Source organism: Urtica dioica, chromosome 12 (genome assembly GCF_054948205.1).
Source record: "Urtica dioica subsp. dioica isolate 48M chromosome 12, U.dioica_male_clone48M_v1_H2, whole genome shotgun sequence".
NCBI lineage: Eukaryota > Viridiplantae > Streptophyta > Magnoliopsida > Rosales > Urticaceae > Urtica > Urtica dioica.
Genome location: NC_142767.1, coordinates 12,678,462 through 12,696,818, shown reverse-complemented (window position 1 = coordinate 12,696,818; position 18,357 = coordinate 12,678,462). Strand labels below are relative to the sequence as shown.

Below are 18,357 nucleotides of genomic sequence, written 5' to 3'. Positions count from 1 at the left end.
CCACAGGAATAGATTACGTGTCCGAGTTAAATCTGATAAATTTTTCCTCGTATTATGACTGAGAAGATTGATAATGTACCATAATCGACCTTGAGACCAATCCTAGGGGTTGATGTTTGCAATATATAGTCGGCTAAGTTTAATATTATTCCTGGAGGTTGTTTATGAGTTAGGAATCAGATATATGTGACCTTTAGATGTATGGCCAAACAACCCACTAGGCAACCTCCAAAAGGCACCCAAAGCAACTTGTGATTTCTCTCCGTGCAATTAAATTTTGCATTGGTCTGTAATTTGAAGGTCCAAGATTCTTGGATTTGGACCCAAGCAAAGAAACAGAGTGGAGCATATATATGTGTTTTAGAAACTTCTTTATTTGCTCATCCAAGGCCACTAAATTCCGAGACTTTCACAAGCGCCTCTTCCTCCATTTTCACAAGTTGACGGCAAAAGCTTTCAGTATCTTGTGCCTCTTCCTCCAATGGTAGCCGATATTCTTTCCACTCATAGCCATCTCCGTCAAATCCTGGAGTCGAAGCCTTTCCCAACACATCGAACCCTTTGCAATCTACCGATAGCATATAAGCGTCCTTCAAAACAAATCAAAGCCATTGAGAATTTCGTTTTTAAGAAACAACATCGTGAATCAACCTTTGTTTGGAACCTGAATTTTCTGTTAGCATAATTGTTTGTAAGAAAAGGGCGATGGACGTCTTGAAATGTAAGGAAAAAAAGGAAATGCAGAAATATGATATCTAGAATTCATGTGAATACTCTTGGATTTTGATTCACGTGTTCGAAATTGATTTTTTCCGGTCACCCTATTCTTTTTCTCCCCCAAACTTTCCTCAATCCAGAAAACGCCAGGGATTTTCATTGTTTTCCCCTTGCATTTCTACGTTCCAGATGGGGTTAAATGTTTAAGTTTGTGTATTTTTTTTTACCTCACCCCCGAAAATGGCTCACGGGGCAATATACCAACCCCTTGAGAGTTTCTACTGTGGAATCAAGACGTACCTTTATATGAGCGTTCAAGTAGACGATGCAAAACAGTACAAGCACTCGGCGCCTGGCGTCACTTCGATTTATCCCATCGATTAGCTGTGCAGAAAAAGGAGCTGCAAATCAAAAACAGCAAAAAGTTGGGATAAAATTGAATTTGTATAATGTTGAGGGCATCGAATATAATCTTCTCAAGGAAAAAAAAGAGGGCACCTAATGGATCAGCTGTAGAGGTTCTCAAATCCTCTAAGCCTACTTCTTGGGCGCTTCCGTCATAGTCAATAAACACACACGAACTGAGAGACAATTCAATCACGGTGTATAAGGTCCCTAGTTCTTTATCCATTAAATCAAATGATAATATCAAACCCCACCTTCGTCATAGATTAAGACAAAACTATTAAATAATGAAAAAATCGTATAAATTATAATGAAAAAAAAGTAAAGTTATGATGATTCAATCATCAATCAGTCTTTTAAGTCACAGAAGCAGAGCTTGCCTTGGGTTGAACTTATAAATAGTGTACTTTGTATTCCCTTTGAGGAGCTCCTTGAGGTTTTTACTGCGTGAGGTATGAAAGGGATCCGATGAACGTAATACAGCGGAAACTGCATAACTGGACTCACTAACTGCCTTCTGCTCCGACTCGATGATTTCTTTCAGGGTTTCCATTATAGACTAAGGCCACGACAAAGACGAGGAAACTCGGGTCAGCCTTTTAATTCAATAGTTGAAAACAAATAGCTTGTCCAAATAAGTGCATAGAAATATTCCATTCAGCAAAAAAAAAAAAAAAAAACCTCGGTTGGAGCTATCGCTGCATAATCAATGAACTTGCAAATAAAAATAATATATAGTTATATACTTGATGGGAATGGAAGTCAAAATGAGACCTTATTCTTTGTTTTTTTCCCCCTGCTTGACCATGGTTAAATGAATCAGCAAGGTAAATCAATGTCAATCATTAAAAATTTCAAGTTATCTCATGCATAAGATTTGGGAACTAGACAAAAAGCAAACATCAATGGATGCATTAAGATGTTTAGCACATTCAACCACTGTGGCACAAATGAAGACGGATGTGTAACCGAATTCAGAATAGAGACAGAAAATGGGAACAACAATACCTGATCATCTTTATGACGTACAACATCGCCACTAAGAGCGACTCGAGCTGGTAGCTGATTAGAAAAAGAATCAATCATATTCCAGGAATTTAATCTGACATGGAAAATTTATCTCTTGTATAACTCTTTGGAACACACAGACCTTAAAGATCTCATTCTGAACCAGAGCGAGTTAAACATGAAATTACGAAAGCCTCTGACCTTTTGAGCGGACCTAAGCAACATAGCTAGTTGTCCCGGGTAGGGATTTGCAACTGAAATCGACCCACGCTCGTCAGTGACTGTGTTCTAGATGAAAAAAAATATGAACATAACTTAAAGAGAATCGAATGAGCTTTAAAAAAAAAAAAAAAAGTACTTGCAATGCAAAATGGAAAAAAGGATACATACCACATTGTGTAAGTCCTTCTCTAGCACCCATATGTATGGCTTGCCTTCTCTTAAAATGTACTTCACTGTTGAAGTGTAGATATCACCCTTGCTATCACACCCAAATCAAAACATTGAGCCACATTATTTAACAAACAAAATAGCTTCTTATGGACTCAACATTCATTGTAGAACGGAACGGCCACATTTTTTTTTTCCTTTCTAAAGTTAATCGCTCAATGGCTTATTGCTCATGAAATCTCCAAAGAAGACTGGTTCAAAATCCATGAAAGCACGGAGAGAAGCTATAAGAACAAAGCTTGAGCGGAGTGGATTACCTTCCTTTAGCGTCTGCTGTGATCGTATTGAGCTTGCATTGCCAGTTCGCGGCTAATATGCTCTGAAATAGTTCAAAAGGTTATATAAATGTATGAGAGAGAGAGAGAGAGAGAGAGAGAGAGAGAGAGAGAGAGAGAGAGACCTTGCACTTTTGAGCAAAGGTTGAAACCGTTGTTTTGTCGAACTTCATGATGGGCTCAGAGTGTTGCACACCAACTAGTTGATGTAATGACCGACTGAAGATCTGTCTGCGTGCCTATAATATATATATATATATATATATACATATATATATATATATATATATATATATATATTTTGAAACTCAGAAAGTGCCTATATATTATATGACCAAGATCAAATTATGTTGGCCTCCCATCCCATGTAAAAATAAGGCTACCTAAATATGCTTTGCTTAGTTTTCTCAAAAAAAAAAAAATATGCTTTGCTTAGTAGTGGTTTTTTTTTTTTTTTTTTTTTTTTTGGGCTAGCTCCCTGAATTTGTATATCTTATGACAATTTTATCGTATTTTTTGCTCTCGAAGTGACTCAATATCATGTCTTTATTTCAAGACATTTACCAATGAGCTATCAGCTCTTGTCATACACAATAATAACTTATAAAATTAAAATTGAACGAAATATTCTCATTTCTCACATATGCCTTGGGTATGTCGACATGTAAGCGGTTGATTTCTACAAGAAAAATCTCACCTCAACCACTTACAGCAATTTCGAATTTAAAAAGAAATTTGATTTAAATTTATTATTTTTGGATCTAAATTCTTAATTAGAATTTTAATTGAATTTACTGATGAATAGTAATAAAAATTAGGAATAGAGAATTGATAAAACAAAATAATATGAAAAGGGAAATAATATGAATATAAAAACAAGGATTATGTAGCTAAATAGTCAATTTAAAGATGAATTTGCAAAATAGTTAAAATTTATCTTAATTTAGTGAAATAGTCAAAATGTGTAGTAATTTAATTTTTAAAAAAAAATTGACCTCAAGATTATTTTTTTGAAAGTGATAAATTGTTTATAATAATCGTAAAAAAAATTATTTTTCGTTTTTAAAAAAAAATTAAAAAATAAATTTGATTATTTTACTAAAAAAGTTTAAACTTTGACTATTTTACTAATTAATAAGTTCTAAATGAATATGTTATATAATTTTTCCTAAAAACAAATAGCTTCAAAGATTGAGCTCGATATAGAATTCAAATAGTCTGTAACAAGACTCGGTTCGTTAATACAGTTTAAGTAAAAGTTAGGGTTTGGTTTCCGTCCCAAATCGGAACTGAGATTGCGATGTCGGAGCGACAAGGGAATGAGCATACAGATCCGGCGGACATGATCGCATGTCTCACGGCGTTGGAGGCTTCTCTTCTTCCATGCTTGCCTGCCAGAGAGCTCCAAGCCATCGATCGCTCTCCTCACCCCTCACACCAGAGTAGTCACATAACCACTCTCTCTTCTGCGCAGTAACTAGGAAAAACTAGACTTGTTATCTGGATTCTACATCTATATTGTCATTTCACCAAAAAAAAAAAACTGATCACATTTTCATGGTTCCAACAATTTCTCTTCAGTTGACGTGGAAAAGCACGCGCGAGACTTCATGGAAGCAGCCAAAAAGCTTCAACTCTATTTCTTCGGCCTGCAACGAGAGGATCAACCGAGCAGGGCCGAAACTCTGAGAAAGGTATTTTTTTATTAATTTATTTGCTTTCGTGAGTCTATTTTCGGGGAACTGAGCTTTTAGTTGGTTGGTTGTTTCGCAGGAGATTGCTGCGATGGAAGACGAGCTGAAGCGCAAAGACGAGCTCATCAAGAAGCACGAGACGCTGATTCAAGGGTGGAGAAAGGAGCTGAAAGACCAACTTGAAAAGCACCGGACGGAGTTGGAAAGGGTATGAGTTTAACGATTGAATATCTCAGTGAGCTTATGGACTTGTCAACCAGTCTAACGTTTTCTTCAGTATTACTGGGGTTCAAGAAAATCAGCAGGCTTGTGTATTTTAGGCCATGAACGATTTTTAGTGTACAAATAAGTTAATTGCTTATCCACTTTTTATGCGCTTGTATAAACTATGAACTGTGATAATGATTACATGCTAAAGAAAAATATGCCGTGTCTTTATATACTTGGAAGTAAGAAAGTATTACCTAAAAGTTCCTAGTTAATGTGATGCGAAAGATATTGAACACGTCTAGTTAATGAAAGTGAGAAAGGCTGCGAATGAATGCATTTCTGTTGGACACGTCTGGTCTGAGTGTTGCGAGAACGAGTACGCACAGAGTCTTGATAAGTTCTGCAAAAAGTAATTTAAATTCATTAAATTTTTTATGAATACGGTGGAATATGGACCTGGGATCGGAATCGATCTCGGAATGACGACAGGGTCAAGATCATCGCCAACGACCAGAGAAACTGCACAATGTCTTCTTACGCAACTTTCACCGAATCCCGTCAACAGTGTCTTCGGTAAGATCTCAACGCCGTTTTACATATTAATCTTTGAGATCTGAACTTTGTTGTCGGATTTAATACTTTATATCCTTATTAGATCTGTATAGGCGTGTTGTTTGTGATCTAGAATAGAGCTGCGTTGATCTAGCTTCTGCATGGTTATTAAGGTATTTGATAGGAAATCAAAGTTTGGTATGCTTTTGATGAAGATTGTAGCAACTGAATTGGAATTGATAATATTAATGAATAGATTGTGCCTTGTAATGTTGACCGATGTTGTTGATGGGGCTACCGTATCTTTCATGAATATTGTAGATGCTAGTTGAAGTATATAATATTCTTAAACTGCTTGTGCTTAGGATGTTTTTTGTAATTATTAATAGGTTTATCGCGACTTGATTTTTCTTGGTAGAGCTCATTATTGTTTAATTTGTTTGCAATTCTCAGAATAATTTAGTCTCTTTCAAGAGCTGTGTCTGATAGTCTAGTTATGTATTCATACGTTTACTCGGTGTTTGAAGTGGTTGTGTGTTCTTTGCAGCTGCGAAGGGTTTGATTGGAAGGAGATTTAGCGAGGCCTCAGAAACCAAACGGGGTTAAATGTCCATATTTGTGTTATTTTTTTACTTCACCCCAGAAACTGGCTCACGGAGCAATATGCAATGTTAAAGATAAGAGGAATGGTTATTTGTAGATCACCTAGCTCCTGAGCTACTATGGCATCAAGACTTGCCTTTATATGAGCGTTCAAATAGATGAGGCAAAACAGTAAAAGCACTCGGGGCCTGGCATCACTCCAATTTAATACCATTGATTATCTGTGTAGAAAAAAGGAGCTGCAAATTAAAAACACTAAATAGTGGCTTAGCTCTTCAATCCTGTCCATTATATGCTGGTTTTACATTTTTAGGTGTAGGATTTGACCTTTTCGCGCTGGATTTCCCCGGGGCGCTTGTGGTTTTCTTGCTCAGTGAGTCCATTTTGGTCATGAGAGCCGTTGAGGAAGATCGAGGATGACGCGGACTGTGTTAATCAGGAGAAAAAATCAAATGTTTCAGGATGGTGAATAAAGAATTGTGACGCTACAACTAAGCAGTTTTGTATCTATTTTTTTTAAGAATGGTTTTTAAAGAAACATGATCATGTTTCAAGTTTCAAACAAGCTAAAAGACCAAATCCAAGGTTTTTTTTTTTGGCCTTACATACTATTCGAAGATAATAAATTGACCGACATGTAAGACCAAAATTCGTTTAAAAATAGGAGTGGTGTTCTTTGTGTTTAAGGGTATTTATGTAAAAATATGCACATTTTCCTAATTTTAAACATTTGGCACATAGTTTTTAAATTTGATTCAGCTTCAGACCTAATTTCTGAAATTTCTCATTTATATTCCTAACCGAAAACAAGTTCCAAGCAGGGCCAACAAGTCTGTAGTAAGCTGCGTCTCTGATAATTTCCGGCCATGGATGCCGATAGTATGTCGCCGGAGTCTCCGACGGAGTCATCGATGAATTTCGAGAGAGATCGGCATGTGATGTTCCTGCAGATGATGTACCAGATATTGCCTCACAATTACCAGTCTCAGGAGATCAACCGCCTCACTCTCGCTTACTTCGTCATCTCTGGTCTTCATCTCCTCGGATCTCTCGCCTCGGTCCGTACCATCTCCGATTTCAAGTCGTTGTGAGAGTTTTTATTTTAAGGAAATTCAAGCAATTGGATACATTTTTTACACGGATTTCTAATATGAACTTAAACAGGTTGACAAAGATGCCATTGCCGATTGGGTCTTATCATTTCAAGCTCGTCCACGGGATCGAACCGATATAAAGAATGGTAATCTCACTCGCAGGCGATTGTTGAAACTGGCGATTTTTTTATGTCATAATGTTTCCGAGTGTCGAAAGTCACAGTCTGTGTCTATGTTTCTCCTAGTCAATAAGTTTATGTTGTCACTGTTCTTTCTGAGCTTATTTGACTACATATTATATGCTCGTTTTGTGCAGAAAAATTCTATGGGTTCCATGGCTCGAGAACTTCTCAGTTTCCTCCGGATGATAATGGGGTATGAGAATCATGTAACACTTCTAAATGTTAAGCTTGCTTATACAGTCGTACACGGTGTTTATTTGACCATTTTAGACCTGTTTAAATGCCAGCAGATTTTGGTTCACAATGGAAGTCACTTAGCAAGCACGTATTGTGCCTTGGCAATATTAAAGATAATTGGATATAACTTCTCTGATATTGATTCTGAATCGATATCTTCGTCCATGAGAAGCCTTCAGCAGCCTGACGGGAGGTACGTTTGCGGTTTCTGCAATATTTCTAATTTTGTTTGGAACTAGAAGAAGCAAAAAAGAAAAAATCTATTTAGTTTTTTTCTCGGAACTAAGATAATATTGTAAAAAATTTTATAAATAAGTGTGGATTTATATAGTGCAATCCCCGCTATACTTTCATTGCTTTAGATTTTCATCAAGTTCCTACTATTTCATTTCCCTCTCTAAATGGTTATTTCTAACCTCTATTTATCAAGTAACAAATTACTAATTATTCTAAATTCACCCCTAAATTAACTACTAGTTTATCGATTATGTTGCACTTCTCCGATCCATATCATGGCACATTCTTCATTGGATGTGACCTGATAAGATGATTTCTTATCCGTGTAATCACTATTCATTACTTCAGTCCTTGTTATATTTTCCAACAATCAATTCTGGTATGTTGTGTGGACTTCCTGTAATAAATTACATATTTTGTAGCTTTATGCCCATCCACCCTCAAGGAGAAGCCGATCTTCGCTTTGTCTATTGTGCTGGTAAGATCTCTAAAAAAGTTTTGTTGATTAGCTTACTTTGCCACTAATATCCAACGTCATTATCTAAATTGATGTTTCAGCTGCCATTTGTTTTATGTTGGATGATTGGAGTGGGGTTGACAAGGATAAAGCGAAGGAGTACATATTAAGCTGTCAGGTCTGTACACTTACTGGACGAAATAACCAAATAGTCAATGTCCAAATGCTTATGTAAATTGTCATTTTTTTTCAGTCATATGATGGAGGCTTTGGTCTGACTCCAGGTACAGAATCGCATGGTGAGTTGAACCAAACCTATCTTCTGATGTGGTTGGAATCTCTAGTTGCAAAATCTCTGATATGATATGTTTGTACCATAATACTTCCTGGTATGAAATTATAAATTTGGGTTCGCTAGGCTTTCGAGTTTCCTTAAATCTTAAGTAATTCTCGTACGATATTTTCCAATGCTGTTTTATTTAGTGGCTCAGGCGGTGCAATTTACTGCGCTGTGGCATCTCTTCGGTTGATGGGCTTCATTGAAGATGATTTCCTCTCTAAAAACGCACCGTCCTGTGTTTTAGACGTACCATCGCTGCTTGATTGGAGCTTACAGGTTGGGTTCCCTTCATGTCCAATACATTGTAAACTAACTAAAGTCGTCAAACAAATGCGTAAAAATGTTTCTAAAAAAAATGTTCCCCGTGATTGTTTTGTTGACTAGAATATTGCTTATGATTTGGGGTTTCCAGTGTTTTCTTTTTCGAATCCTCAAATAATTAATTACATTCACTCTTCTTTTTGTTTCTGCAGAGGCAGGCAATAGATGGTGGATTTCAGGGCAGGCCCAACAAGGATAGTGACACATGCTACGCGTTTTGGTAGGGAGTGCAAATATTTTGGTACCGCTACATTTTTTTTTTTTTTTTTTGTATATTACTGTCTTTGACACGAAAAAGGTAATGCACTAGTGTAGGATCGGAGCAACATTACGGATTCTTGGGGGCCAAAAGTTTATCAATGAGAAGTCTTTACGTGGATTTCTCCTAACTTGTCAGTCTGAGGTGATGTCTCGATCATGGTTCCTGTTTTATAAATCAAATTCAACTAAAAAATGATATACTATGGTGTGGCTGATATGATTTTGTCTGTAGCTGAACTAATTGTAGAGCATCTCTGCTCGTAATCTCTAGCCGTAAACCTTAACAACAATATGAAATATTGCTCTTTGTTTTCTTAAAAAATAAATCACGCCTAAATCTAAAACATCTAAATGAGTATGTTTATTTTTTTTCGCTCTCTCGAGCTCGATCGTATGGATTGCTCATACAATTATTATATGTTTGTTTTTACCAGTATGGTGGCTTCAGCAAGTTCCCAGGACAGTTCCCAGATTTATACCACTCGTTTTATGGAATTGCCGCATTCAGTCTCTTGGAAGAACCCGGCACGTGCCCACTCTGCCCTGAACTCGGTATTCTAGATTTTGCTTCGCTTGGAATATGACTCCATTGGAGCTGGAGCGGCTTCTTCATTCTTGCTCGTTCTCAATATTCACAGTTATAGCGTGGTTCAATATCGGGATACAAACGTAAGTTGAACTTGAATCTAACTACAGGGGACATATTTTCACGGTCATGAATTGAGGTATAATTTATTTTTATCTTAAACATAGTAGTGCTTAGTGTTTTTGTACTTAACAAGTTATCACCTCCGCGGCTATCTTTGCTGTAACATTTTTATGGTTTGACGATGCCGTTTATTTTGTTGGGTTTTGTTATTATAATGGCTTTTGCCTAACTTTCATTCAGTTTTTAAGAACAGTGATTTCTTTGGTCAACCACTCAATTGTAGTTGGTGATAATCAGTTTTCAGTATTCAATACCTGCGTTAGTCTATGTATGGGTTGTGACTTACCAGTTAATTGGGAGCATATTTGAAAGTGATACATTTATCGTACGTAGTGGCAATGTGGCATCACATAGGTTATGATAATTTATTTGTAATTATGGCCATCAATTTATCAATTATACCTATTGTCATAGTTGTGAAAATTCTGGCCGAGTATAGCACGTTTTTTTTATTTATTTATTTATAACTATTTGGCTCCAAAAGTATTTAATATATACACGTTTTGGTCAATTGTTGATGGTAACAAATTGGACGATCTGATTCTGTATTATTTCCGGACTAGAAAAAAAAAGGGGGGAAACGAGAGCACGTTATATTAATAGTAATACTACATTTAAAATGTTCTTCTTTACCTTCTTTAGTTAAGTTACGAGTAAGTTTACCCGTGCGTTGCCACGGCGCCCACGGGTTAACTAAAAAGGATAAAATATTTCAAAATTTAGATAGATAAAATCGTATCGTTTATTTGAGAGAAAGAATATACTGGAACCATGAGGTTTTATTTCTTTGTGCTATTTATTTTGGCTTTCTTGCAAGTTATCAGGGTTAAATAATAAATAGTAAGATAATGTCAAGTTGATAGAGGTAGAGAAATAGTCTTTTTATTTGTTGCTCAACGGACGAAATAGTCTTTTACCGCTCTGTTTTAGTATATTATATAGAACGAGTTATTTAACCCGCGCATTGTTGCGGGTAAGTGAAAAACAAAAAAGTAATCTTATTTCAAAATGTTTATGAGCTTATGAATATAATAATAATGAATTTTATGATATTTAATATGTAATTAAAATTGTTTATATATACATAATAGTTATACATACATAGAGACATATAATAGTCTCGTATTTTCATATACTTTGCACACACATCATCTTTCTCAATCCTATTATATTTGAATTATCAAAAATATCCAATTGAAACTAAACTGTTAATATAAAAAAGATGATAATTAACCTTGTATTTTTTTTATCACAATATAAGAAATGCTATTTGCATTATATTACAGAGGATAATACAACGACATGATTGAGAAAGAAAGTATAAATAAATTATTATTACCCCTTTGTTTATGTAAAAACGTATAAATATATTTTTCTAATTCTTTTTATTTTTTATATGAACAACCATTACGGACTTATATTTATCCAATGAAATTAAGCATCAACTGTGGGACCCGATGAAATTAAGTATAAATAAAAATTCTTACTTTGAATATAATTTAAAATTTTATTTTTTAAACTTAAGATATTATTTAAATTAAGCAACAAAATTTAGATTTTTAATTAATTTATTGCACTTTAAATGTAATATTTTCTTGTTTAAAATATTGGAATTTAATTGTAGTGCAATTATAAAGATAATCAAATTGAATCTATCAAGATAATCAGAATGACTTCTATAGTAATTAATATATATATATATATATATATATATATATATATATATATATTTGCTTGTGTTGTCATTTGTTTATGTAGTAGTAGCAGTAGTAGTAGTAGGAGGAGAGAGAGAGATAGAGAGAGAATAAAGAAAACTCAAATACAATAGTGGGACCCATGTATTATAAACGTTGATACATAAAATGACATAAATACACAATTTTTTTTAATTACATAGTGAGGATGTAATAGTAATTCAATTATCACTACATTGAAGAGCAACGCTTATTAGTTGTAGGTTTATTACACGGTGTCACTTACTAATTGGAGAAAAACAACACTTGTCACTTGCTAATTGGCAAAATAAATACTGTAGAAACTACAGTATTTTTGCGTCTTCATTTTAGTATAGAGTATAATGTGACAATGTTCATTCTTTATTTAAGATTTGTTTTTTCAATTGAAATGTTTAAAGTTTAATTCTTTTATGAATTATAATTTATAATTCATTTTGCTAAATCTAATTTAATTTGTTTGAAAATTATCCAAAACATACTCCCTTTAAGCAAACTTCTCATTGGAATCCTGAGGCAGTTTTGATATTCTACAACTATTCTTCAACAAATAAAAAAATAAAATTGGATAACTTTACACTTCACTAATATACACATCTATGTGGCATATCGGAAAGTATGATAAAAGAAAGAAACATCTAAATAATACATTTTGTTTCTTCAGCACTGTTCCATGATTCCATCACAAGAATGAATGATTACAGGTATCCGACAGTTGAGACTTGAGAGCCGAGCCTCGCTTTTTTTTTTTTTTTTGGGTATATATGGTGAAAGCTTGGAGTTTTTAATAAAAATAGTATGTTATTTTTAACCTCATTGCTTATTCTGGACCCACACCTGTTGCCTCACAATCATCAACACCACCATCACCACACCACTCCATTGAAAATTTCATCAAATAAACAAATAACAAAAAAAAAAAAAAAAAATTCCCTTTTGATTTCAAGAACTAATAATAAGCTTGGATTTGGTATTACAAACCGAAAACCCTAGTACTGATTTGGTTAAAGTACCTGAGAGGCGGTGTTTGAATTGTATTGTTGTAGTACTTTGTGTATGTGATCAACCGTGATGGTGATATAAGACTCATCATTTTCATCATTGTACTCTTCCTCTTCCTCATCACCACCACCAACAAAGGTGGCGGTTTGACCGGTCAACGAGAAGCCACGTGGAGGAGTGAGAAAGGGCGGCGAGGAGGCGAGAGGGGTGAGGTAGGGGGTTTCGGCGAGACTCGGGTTTCTTGATTTGCAAGGCTTCCCATCCTCGGAGTAGTCGTCCAACTCCAACTCCTTGCTCGTCTCCTCTACGATGGTGAACAGAAACCTGTCGTCGTTTTGGGACGCAGCGATGTCGTTTTGGGATGACCGGTGTCGTTTTGGAGGAGAAATGGCGGGGTCGACGTTGTTGGTTCTCAAGCACAGGATGTGAAGCAGCTCTTTGCCTGGCCTTGTGTGGTCATCGTAGCTCTCCATCTCCGACTTCGTCAGCCTCTTTTTCCACCATAGCAAGTAGCAGAGCTCAGCCACGAGAGCCAAGAGAAGGCACGTGAATACCACGCTCAATCCAATCCCTACACTGCTCAACCACTTCATCTCTCTCTCTCTCTCTCTCTCTCTCAAACAGACAACATTTGGTTGGGTTAAGGATAAAAAAAAAAAAAAAAAAAAAAAAAAAAACTTGCTAAAAAGAGACTGAAAAGAAAAGAGGGTCCGGGAGAGTTTATGAGTAGTTGCAATCTTGGTGTGCGTGCGTGCGTGTGTCACGGGACAAGACCATGAACTTCCAGGCAACAAGGGTTTTACTTTTACTTTTTTGTTTTTTCTTTTGTTTTTGCATTGCATTTGCAGGATATTGATATATATATATATATATATATATATATATGCATATCGCAACTCTGATTTTACGAGTAGATTTTTTATTTTTCGAGTATACCGCATGTCATATATAATTAGACATATGACTTGTTTAAACACCATACGTCAAAAGTTATTCTTATTATCCAATAATTAAGTAAATAGCTCAAAAGAAGATAAGAGGTATGCACTATACTCTCTTAGATTTTTAAGTATGACTTGGACTATATTTTTAATTTAAATAGTTGTACTATAATTTTAATTGTAGCTTTGGAAAATTTCAAATAGTTGCTTAAAAAACATAGTTTTCTATATACATGATTTTATATGAATTATTACATCCTTGCCCTACAAAGTAAACAACTACCTCTCATGCTCCCGAGTGATTCTAACATAAACCATATAATTCTTTCAAACACGGCTTACAACTTTCATCGTATCCTCTCTAAAGAGCAACTCTTCTCCTTCCATCCAGAGGCTTTCATCTACAAGGGAACTAAAAATGAAGAGTTTTCCCTCAACTATTTTCTTTGGTCTTAATTATTCATGATAATCTAATTAAAAATGCTCTACTTCATGGAATTTTCATGCATTTGTCGGTGTCGTTGCAACATAAATCTAAGAAGGTACAATATAAGCTCGACAGCAATGGTTCTGATGCACTATATAATTCAAAGAGAATTTGAAAACCAATCAGAGCCAACAACAACATCTAAAATCACATTACTTTAATCTTTTGACATAATAAAAGCATCTCATTCTCTAAAATATGTAGCCGAAACTAAGCCATCTCATTTTTAGACACGATTTCGAAATATAATTTGGACGATTGGTCGATTAAGGTAAAAGACTAAAGCAATAAACCTTTGAGAAGTGGGCTCAACTGGTACTAATAATAAATAAATAAAAACATTTATATTATTAGAGCAATATTGCGCCATAGATACCCAATACTTTTAGGTTATACGCTTATATACTTATTTCTTTTTCTTTGGCCCATTAGGTATATATTCATATTTACACTTTCATATTGCTATATAGCCAACCTTTCGTAAATACTAAGTAAATGGTCACGTCCATATATTTACATGCATAACTTGACGTAAATACCTCATCCTTTTTATTTCAATGAAAGAGCAAACTAGGAATGTCACGTCATGTTTGTTGCTATTTACCTAGTATTTACGAAATAATAGCTATAAAACAATATAAAAGTGTAAATATGGCTAGTTACCTAATTATTTGTATTTCTTTTGAATTTAATATTCACGCGTCATTTAATAGCATTGTTGTTTATAGTGACACTCAAATACAACAACAACGTTATGCCAAAAAAATTATAGAATATTTAAAACCTAAAATATTAAGTATGTATGTTGCCATTGACTATTCTATCAAGAACATTTGTTCTTAGCATGGTTCAAAACGCCGGTGAAAATCCAAGAAAATCGCCGGAAAAACCGTTGTCTTCGTTATGGCGTTCGAATATCGACGACATTGACATGTCGTTTCCATGAAAAAACGCCGGTCATTTTCGTCCACTATAAAGAGTAAATGAACACTTGTTTCGGCGACAGTGAGGGATTTTCAGACGAAACGAGACTTTTTTGGTGAAGTTCGGCTACTGTGTAGAAGACAGTAAGGTCCGAAAATTTTCGGCGAGTTTCTTCGTCAATCGGCGACTTTTGGATGAGCGCAGTCAGTTTTCCACAATATATCGGTGAGAATCGGTGACGAAATGACAGAAACTCGTTTTCGTTTTTATAACTTAAACCCATAATTTTTTTTCGTCATTTTAATGATTAAGTTCATTTTTTTTTCATATGATCGCCTTCATTAATGTTGTTTGTATTTTGACGATCTATAATATATATAGTTTTTTCTAATTTTTAGAGAACTTTCGGCGAACCAACATTTTTTCGGCGAACTACCATTTTTTTCGGCGACTCAATAATTAAATTTTCAACTATTTATTTTGCGTATTTTTAAGTAAGGTTATGCCTTTAAATTTTAAATTTATATACTTATGTTTTGAATTGGAATTGGTATATGTTGAATTGAATTGATGGTGTTTGATTTTGAGTTTGAGTTTGAATTGAAATTGAAATTGTTAGACTTTGTATTGAAATAGTTAGACTTTGAATTGTAATTAATTTATCATGTATGCTAGAAATGAGTTGGTAAAGTAGGAATTGAAATTGTTACATTTTGAATTGAAATGAAATTAGATTGAATAGAATTTATTGACATGTTGAAAGAGAAATTTGTTAACATATTGAAATGAAATTAGTTTGAGTAGACTTTGAATTGAAATGAATTTATCATGTATGCTAGAAATGAATTTTTAGAGTAGGTATTGAAATTGTCACCATTTGAATTGAAATGAAATAACTTTGAATAAAATTTATTGACATGTTGAAATGAAAATTTGTTGACATATTGAAATGAACTTAGTTTGAGTAGAATTTATTGACATGTTGAAATTGGATTGAAATTTTGAATTCAATATGTAGGTATATCGAAGATGAGCGATGAAGGAGTTCGTAAGCATTGCACACCAGTTGTAACAAACCCGAACCATTTCACGTGCAAATATTGTGGGCACGTAACGAGGGGGGGGGGGGGGGGGGGGGGGGGGGGGGGGGGGGGGTGGGGGGTGGGGGGAGGGAATCACACGGATGAAGTTTCGCTTAAGTGGAAACAATACGAAGAAAAATGTGAAGAAATGTTCGACTTGTCCTACAGAAGTACGCAACGAGATGTTAGCGTTACAAGCGGCGACTCTTCAGAAGAAGAAAAGCGAATCCGTCTTTGATGAAACCGTTAACGAGCACTTGGTCGGACGATTAAGTTCGACTCACGTACAACTTGACCCCGACCAACAATACGAACATGATATGATGCAAGCTCTTAAGAGATGCTGACAAGAGACACAGCTGGATGCTTGTAGATCTGGCCCCGGTGGGGGTTTTGGGACTGCAACACCACATCCTCATTTTCGGCCAGAGAGTGGGCGACAACCAACTATTCCGGAAATGACAAATCCGAGATTGAAACAACGATTAGGACGAGCCGTTAGCAGCTATGTCATCCACAAGAACATCCCAGCAAACAAAGTGAAGTCGCCTCACTTCCGATTCATGATCAATGAAGTCGTGGCAATTGGTAAGCCTTTTGTATTTGAAGTAGCGGTTTTAATTTGACAAGTATTGTTGTGTCCAACTGTACTTGCGTTTTCAAACTTTATAGATCTAGGTATACCGCTTCCGACTCCTTACGAGATTTATAACACGTACTTGAGAGATGAGATTGGGTCCGAAAAGAAGTACATTGACCAGCAAAGGGAAATGTGGAAGCAATATGGATGCACCATAATGTCGGACGGATGGACGGGACCGACACGTTTGAGCATCATAAATGTTATGGTTTTTACGGTAGTGGAACACAGAGAGCGCCGGTGCACTACATGTCTTCTGGTAGTGATTACGGTGGTGACTTTCAACAAGGATATAGAGCGTAAATGTCATTTGGTTTTGAATACGCCGTCGACCACTTGATGTTACAGTTCGACACTATGTCATTCACAATGTCAGACACACAGAGTAACAATTCGTATACTTGTCCTTCTTACCGTTACTCTAATCCAATAAGAGTGCCACAGCCACAGGTGAATCCGCAAGAAAGTGGGCGTCGTACATTCGGTGTACGCGTAGATCGGTTCGGTGCTGAGCACATTATAACCTGTACCAGGATGTTCACTAATAAGTGAAGCCGTGGGGGTACGATCAAGCCGACTATGACAAACATGTACAAAACTTCCAGCAATCGTACAAGGGGCATTTCACTTGATGCCAATATTGCGAGATTCAAGAAAATCAACCGAGTTTTACCCAACTGGGACGTTCATCGGGATTTTATTGATACATTTCATTTTCTATTGTAACTATATGTTTGTAAAACATATCTATTTCATGAACAATTTGGTAGTATGTCATTTCGTGAGAGGGAGGGTTATATATATAAAATAAATAAATAATATCGTCAATGTATTTTTTTATAAATAATTGGCTGCGTAGCCATCTTAAACATTAGCAATTTTTTTTCAGCCAACCTTTCGTTAATTTCCTGTAAATAGCCATATTGCTTATCTGACAGATTATTAATTAAATTAGGTTTACACTTTTGCCCTTATTTAATTCGCAGATTTTTCTAAGGGCCGGCTAAACAACTAGCCAAAACAACACCCCTACTTTAAAATTATAGCCCAACTATTAACATATTTAGGAGAATAACCAATTTATCATGACAACATTCCAATATTCCAATAATACCCTTAGGTTAATATTATTAACTATCATAGTAAATAATATCATCCACAAAAAAAAAAAAAAAAAATTAAAATCTAATTAACAATAACAAAAATTACAGTAAATCTTATTTGTCATAACAAGAATAACGGTAAATCTTATTTACCGTAACAAGAACAATAGTAAATCTTATTTACCGTAACAAGAAAACAATAAATCTTATTTACCTTAACAATAACAACAATAAATCTTATTTACCGTAACAAGAACAATAGTAAATCTTATTTAGCGTAACAAGAACAATAGTAAATCTTATTCACCGTAACAAGAACAATAGTAAATCTTATTCACCGTAATAAGAACAATAGTAAATCTTATTTATCGTAACAAGAACAACAGTAAATACGATTAACCATAACATTTTCTAGTTAATCCAACAAGAAAAGTATCAAATATGAGGACTAGTTAATCTAACAATAAATAAGAACAATAATTCTTATTTATCGTAACAAGAACAAAAGTAAATCTTATTAGCCGTAACATGAGCAACAGTAAATCTTATTAACCGTAACAAGAACAACAGTAAATCTTTTAAACCGCAACAAAAAAACAACTGTAACTCTGACAGTTAATCTTATTAACGGTAAAAAAGAAAAGAAAAAAAAACAATAGTAAATATTACAATAATAATAACTAAGAGCTAAAC

The 18,357-nt window shown here is 34.9% G+C and overlaps 4 protein-coding genes across 6 annotated transcripts; 2 read left to right on the top strand and 2 right to left on the bottom strand.

The window, feature by feature from the left end:
* Window positions 1-100: 100 nt before the first annotated feature.
* Window positions 101-3,111, bottom strand: LOC149379220 (uncharacterized). Its single transcript, XM_089603291.1, has 9 exons — window positions 2,981-3,111; window positions 2,838-2,899; window positions 2,521-2,611; window positions 2,332-2,418; window positions 2,131-2,184; window positions 1,503-1,681; window positions 1,216-1,298; window positions 1,018-1,118; window positions 101-590 (listed from the first exon to the last, which is right to left on the bottom strand). Exons 1-9 carry the CDS (start codon window positions 3,026-3,028, stop codon window positions 381-383), a joined length of 915 nt encoding a protein of 304 aa, XP_089459417.1. The 5' UTR covers window positions 3,029-3,111; the 3' UTR covers window positions 101-380.
* Window positions 3,112-4,047: 936 nt separating this feature from the next.
* LOC149379219 (mediator of RNA polymerase II transcription subunit-like protein) lies at window positions 4,048-5,114 on the top strand. Its single transcript, XM_089603272.1, has 3 exons — window positions 4,048-4,297; window positions 4,437-4,549; window positions 4,629-5,114. The coding sequence occupies exons 1-3, from the start codon at window positions 4,156-4,158 to the stop codon at window positions 4,761-4,763; spliced, it is 390 nt and encodes a 129-aa protein (XP_089459398.1). The 5' UTR covers window positions 4,048-4,155; the 3' UTR covers window positions 4,764-5,114.
* Window positions 4,658-10,001, top strand: PGGT-I (Prenyltransferase family protein). 3 transcript variants are annotated; one of them, XM_089603270.1, is made up of 12 exons: window positions 4,658-4,757; window positions 6,736-6,972; window positions 7,079-7,154; window positions 7,325-7,383; window positions 7,481-7,620; window positions 8,087-8,142; window positions 8,223-8,299; window positions 8,375-8,420; window positions 8,613-8,737; window positions 8,935-9,002; window positions 9,098-9,185; window positions 9,478-10,001. In XM_089603270.1, the coding sequence occupies exons 2-12, from the start codon at window positions 6,781-6,783 to the stop codon at window positions 9,625-9,627; spliced, it is 1,077 nt and encodes a 358-aa protein (XP_089459396.1). In that variant the 5' UTR covers window positions 4,658-4,757; window positions 6,736-6,780; the 3' UTR covers window positions 9,628-10,001. The 3 variants fall into 3 exon arrangements, with proteins under 3 accessions (XP_089459396.1, XP_089459395.1, XP_089459397.1); XM_089603269.1 differs by having other exon boundaries at window positions 7,478-7,620; XM_089603271.1 differs by having other exon boundaries at window positions 7,478-7,620; window positions 9,093-9,185.
* A 2,056-nt stretch (window positions 10,002-12,057) lies between these two features.
* Window positions 12,058-13,344, bottom strand: LOC149379217 (uncharacterized). Its single transcript, XM_089603641.1, has one exon. The coding sequence runs from the start codon at window positions 13,327-13,329 to the stop codon at window positions 12,490-12,492; it is 840 nt and encodes a 279-aa protein (XP_089459767.1). The 5' UTR covers window positions 13,330-13,344; the 3' UTR covers window positions 12,058-12,489.
* Window positions 13,345-18,357: the final 5,013 nt, after the last annotated feature.

Coding starts and splice junctions, on each gene's coding strand:
- LOC149379220 (XM_089603291.1), bottom strand. CDS start 3,028: ATGAAGTTCGACAAAACAACGGTTTCAACCTTTGCTCAAAAGTGCAAG. Junction 2,419..2,520: donor AGAAGGACTTACACAATGTG/GTATGTATCCTT, acceptor TTTTTCATCTAG/AACACAGTCACTGACGAGCG. Junction 1,682..2,130: donor TACGTCATAAAGATGATCAG/GTATTGTTGTTC, acceptor TCGTGGCCTTAG/TCTATAATGGAAACCCTGAA.
- LOC149379217 (XM_089603641.1), bottom strand. CDS start 13,329: ATGCAATGCAAAAACAAAAGAAAAAACAAAAAAGTAAAAGTAAAACCC.
- PGGT-I (XM_089603269.1), top strand. CDS start 6,781: ATGGATGCCGATAGTATGTCGCCGGAGTCTCCGACGGAGTCATCGATG. Junction 7,155..7,324: donor TCGAACCGATATAAAGAATG/GTAATCTCACTC, acceptor CGTTTTGTGCAG/AAAAATTCTATGGGTTCCAT. Junction 9,186..9,477: donor TCCTAACTTGTCAGTCTGAG/GTGATGTCTCGA, acceptor TGTTTTTACCAG/TATGGTGGCTTCAGCAAGTT.
- LOC149379219 (XM_089603272.1), top strand. CDS start 4,156: ATGTCGGAGCGACAAGGGAATGAGCATACAGATCCGGCGGACATGATC. Junction 4,298..4,436: donor TCCTCACCCCTCACACCAGA/GTAGTCACATAA, acceptor ATTTCTCTTCAG/TTGACGTGGAAAAGCACGCG. Junction 4,550..4,628: donor GGGCCGAAACTCTGAGAAAG/GTATTTTTTTAT, acceptor GTTGTTTCGCAG/GAGATTGCTGCGATGGAAGA.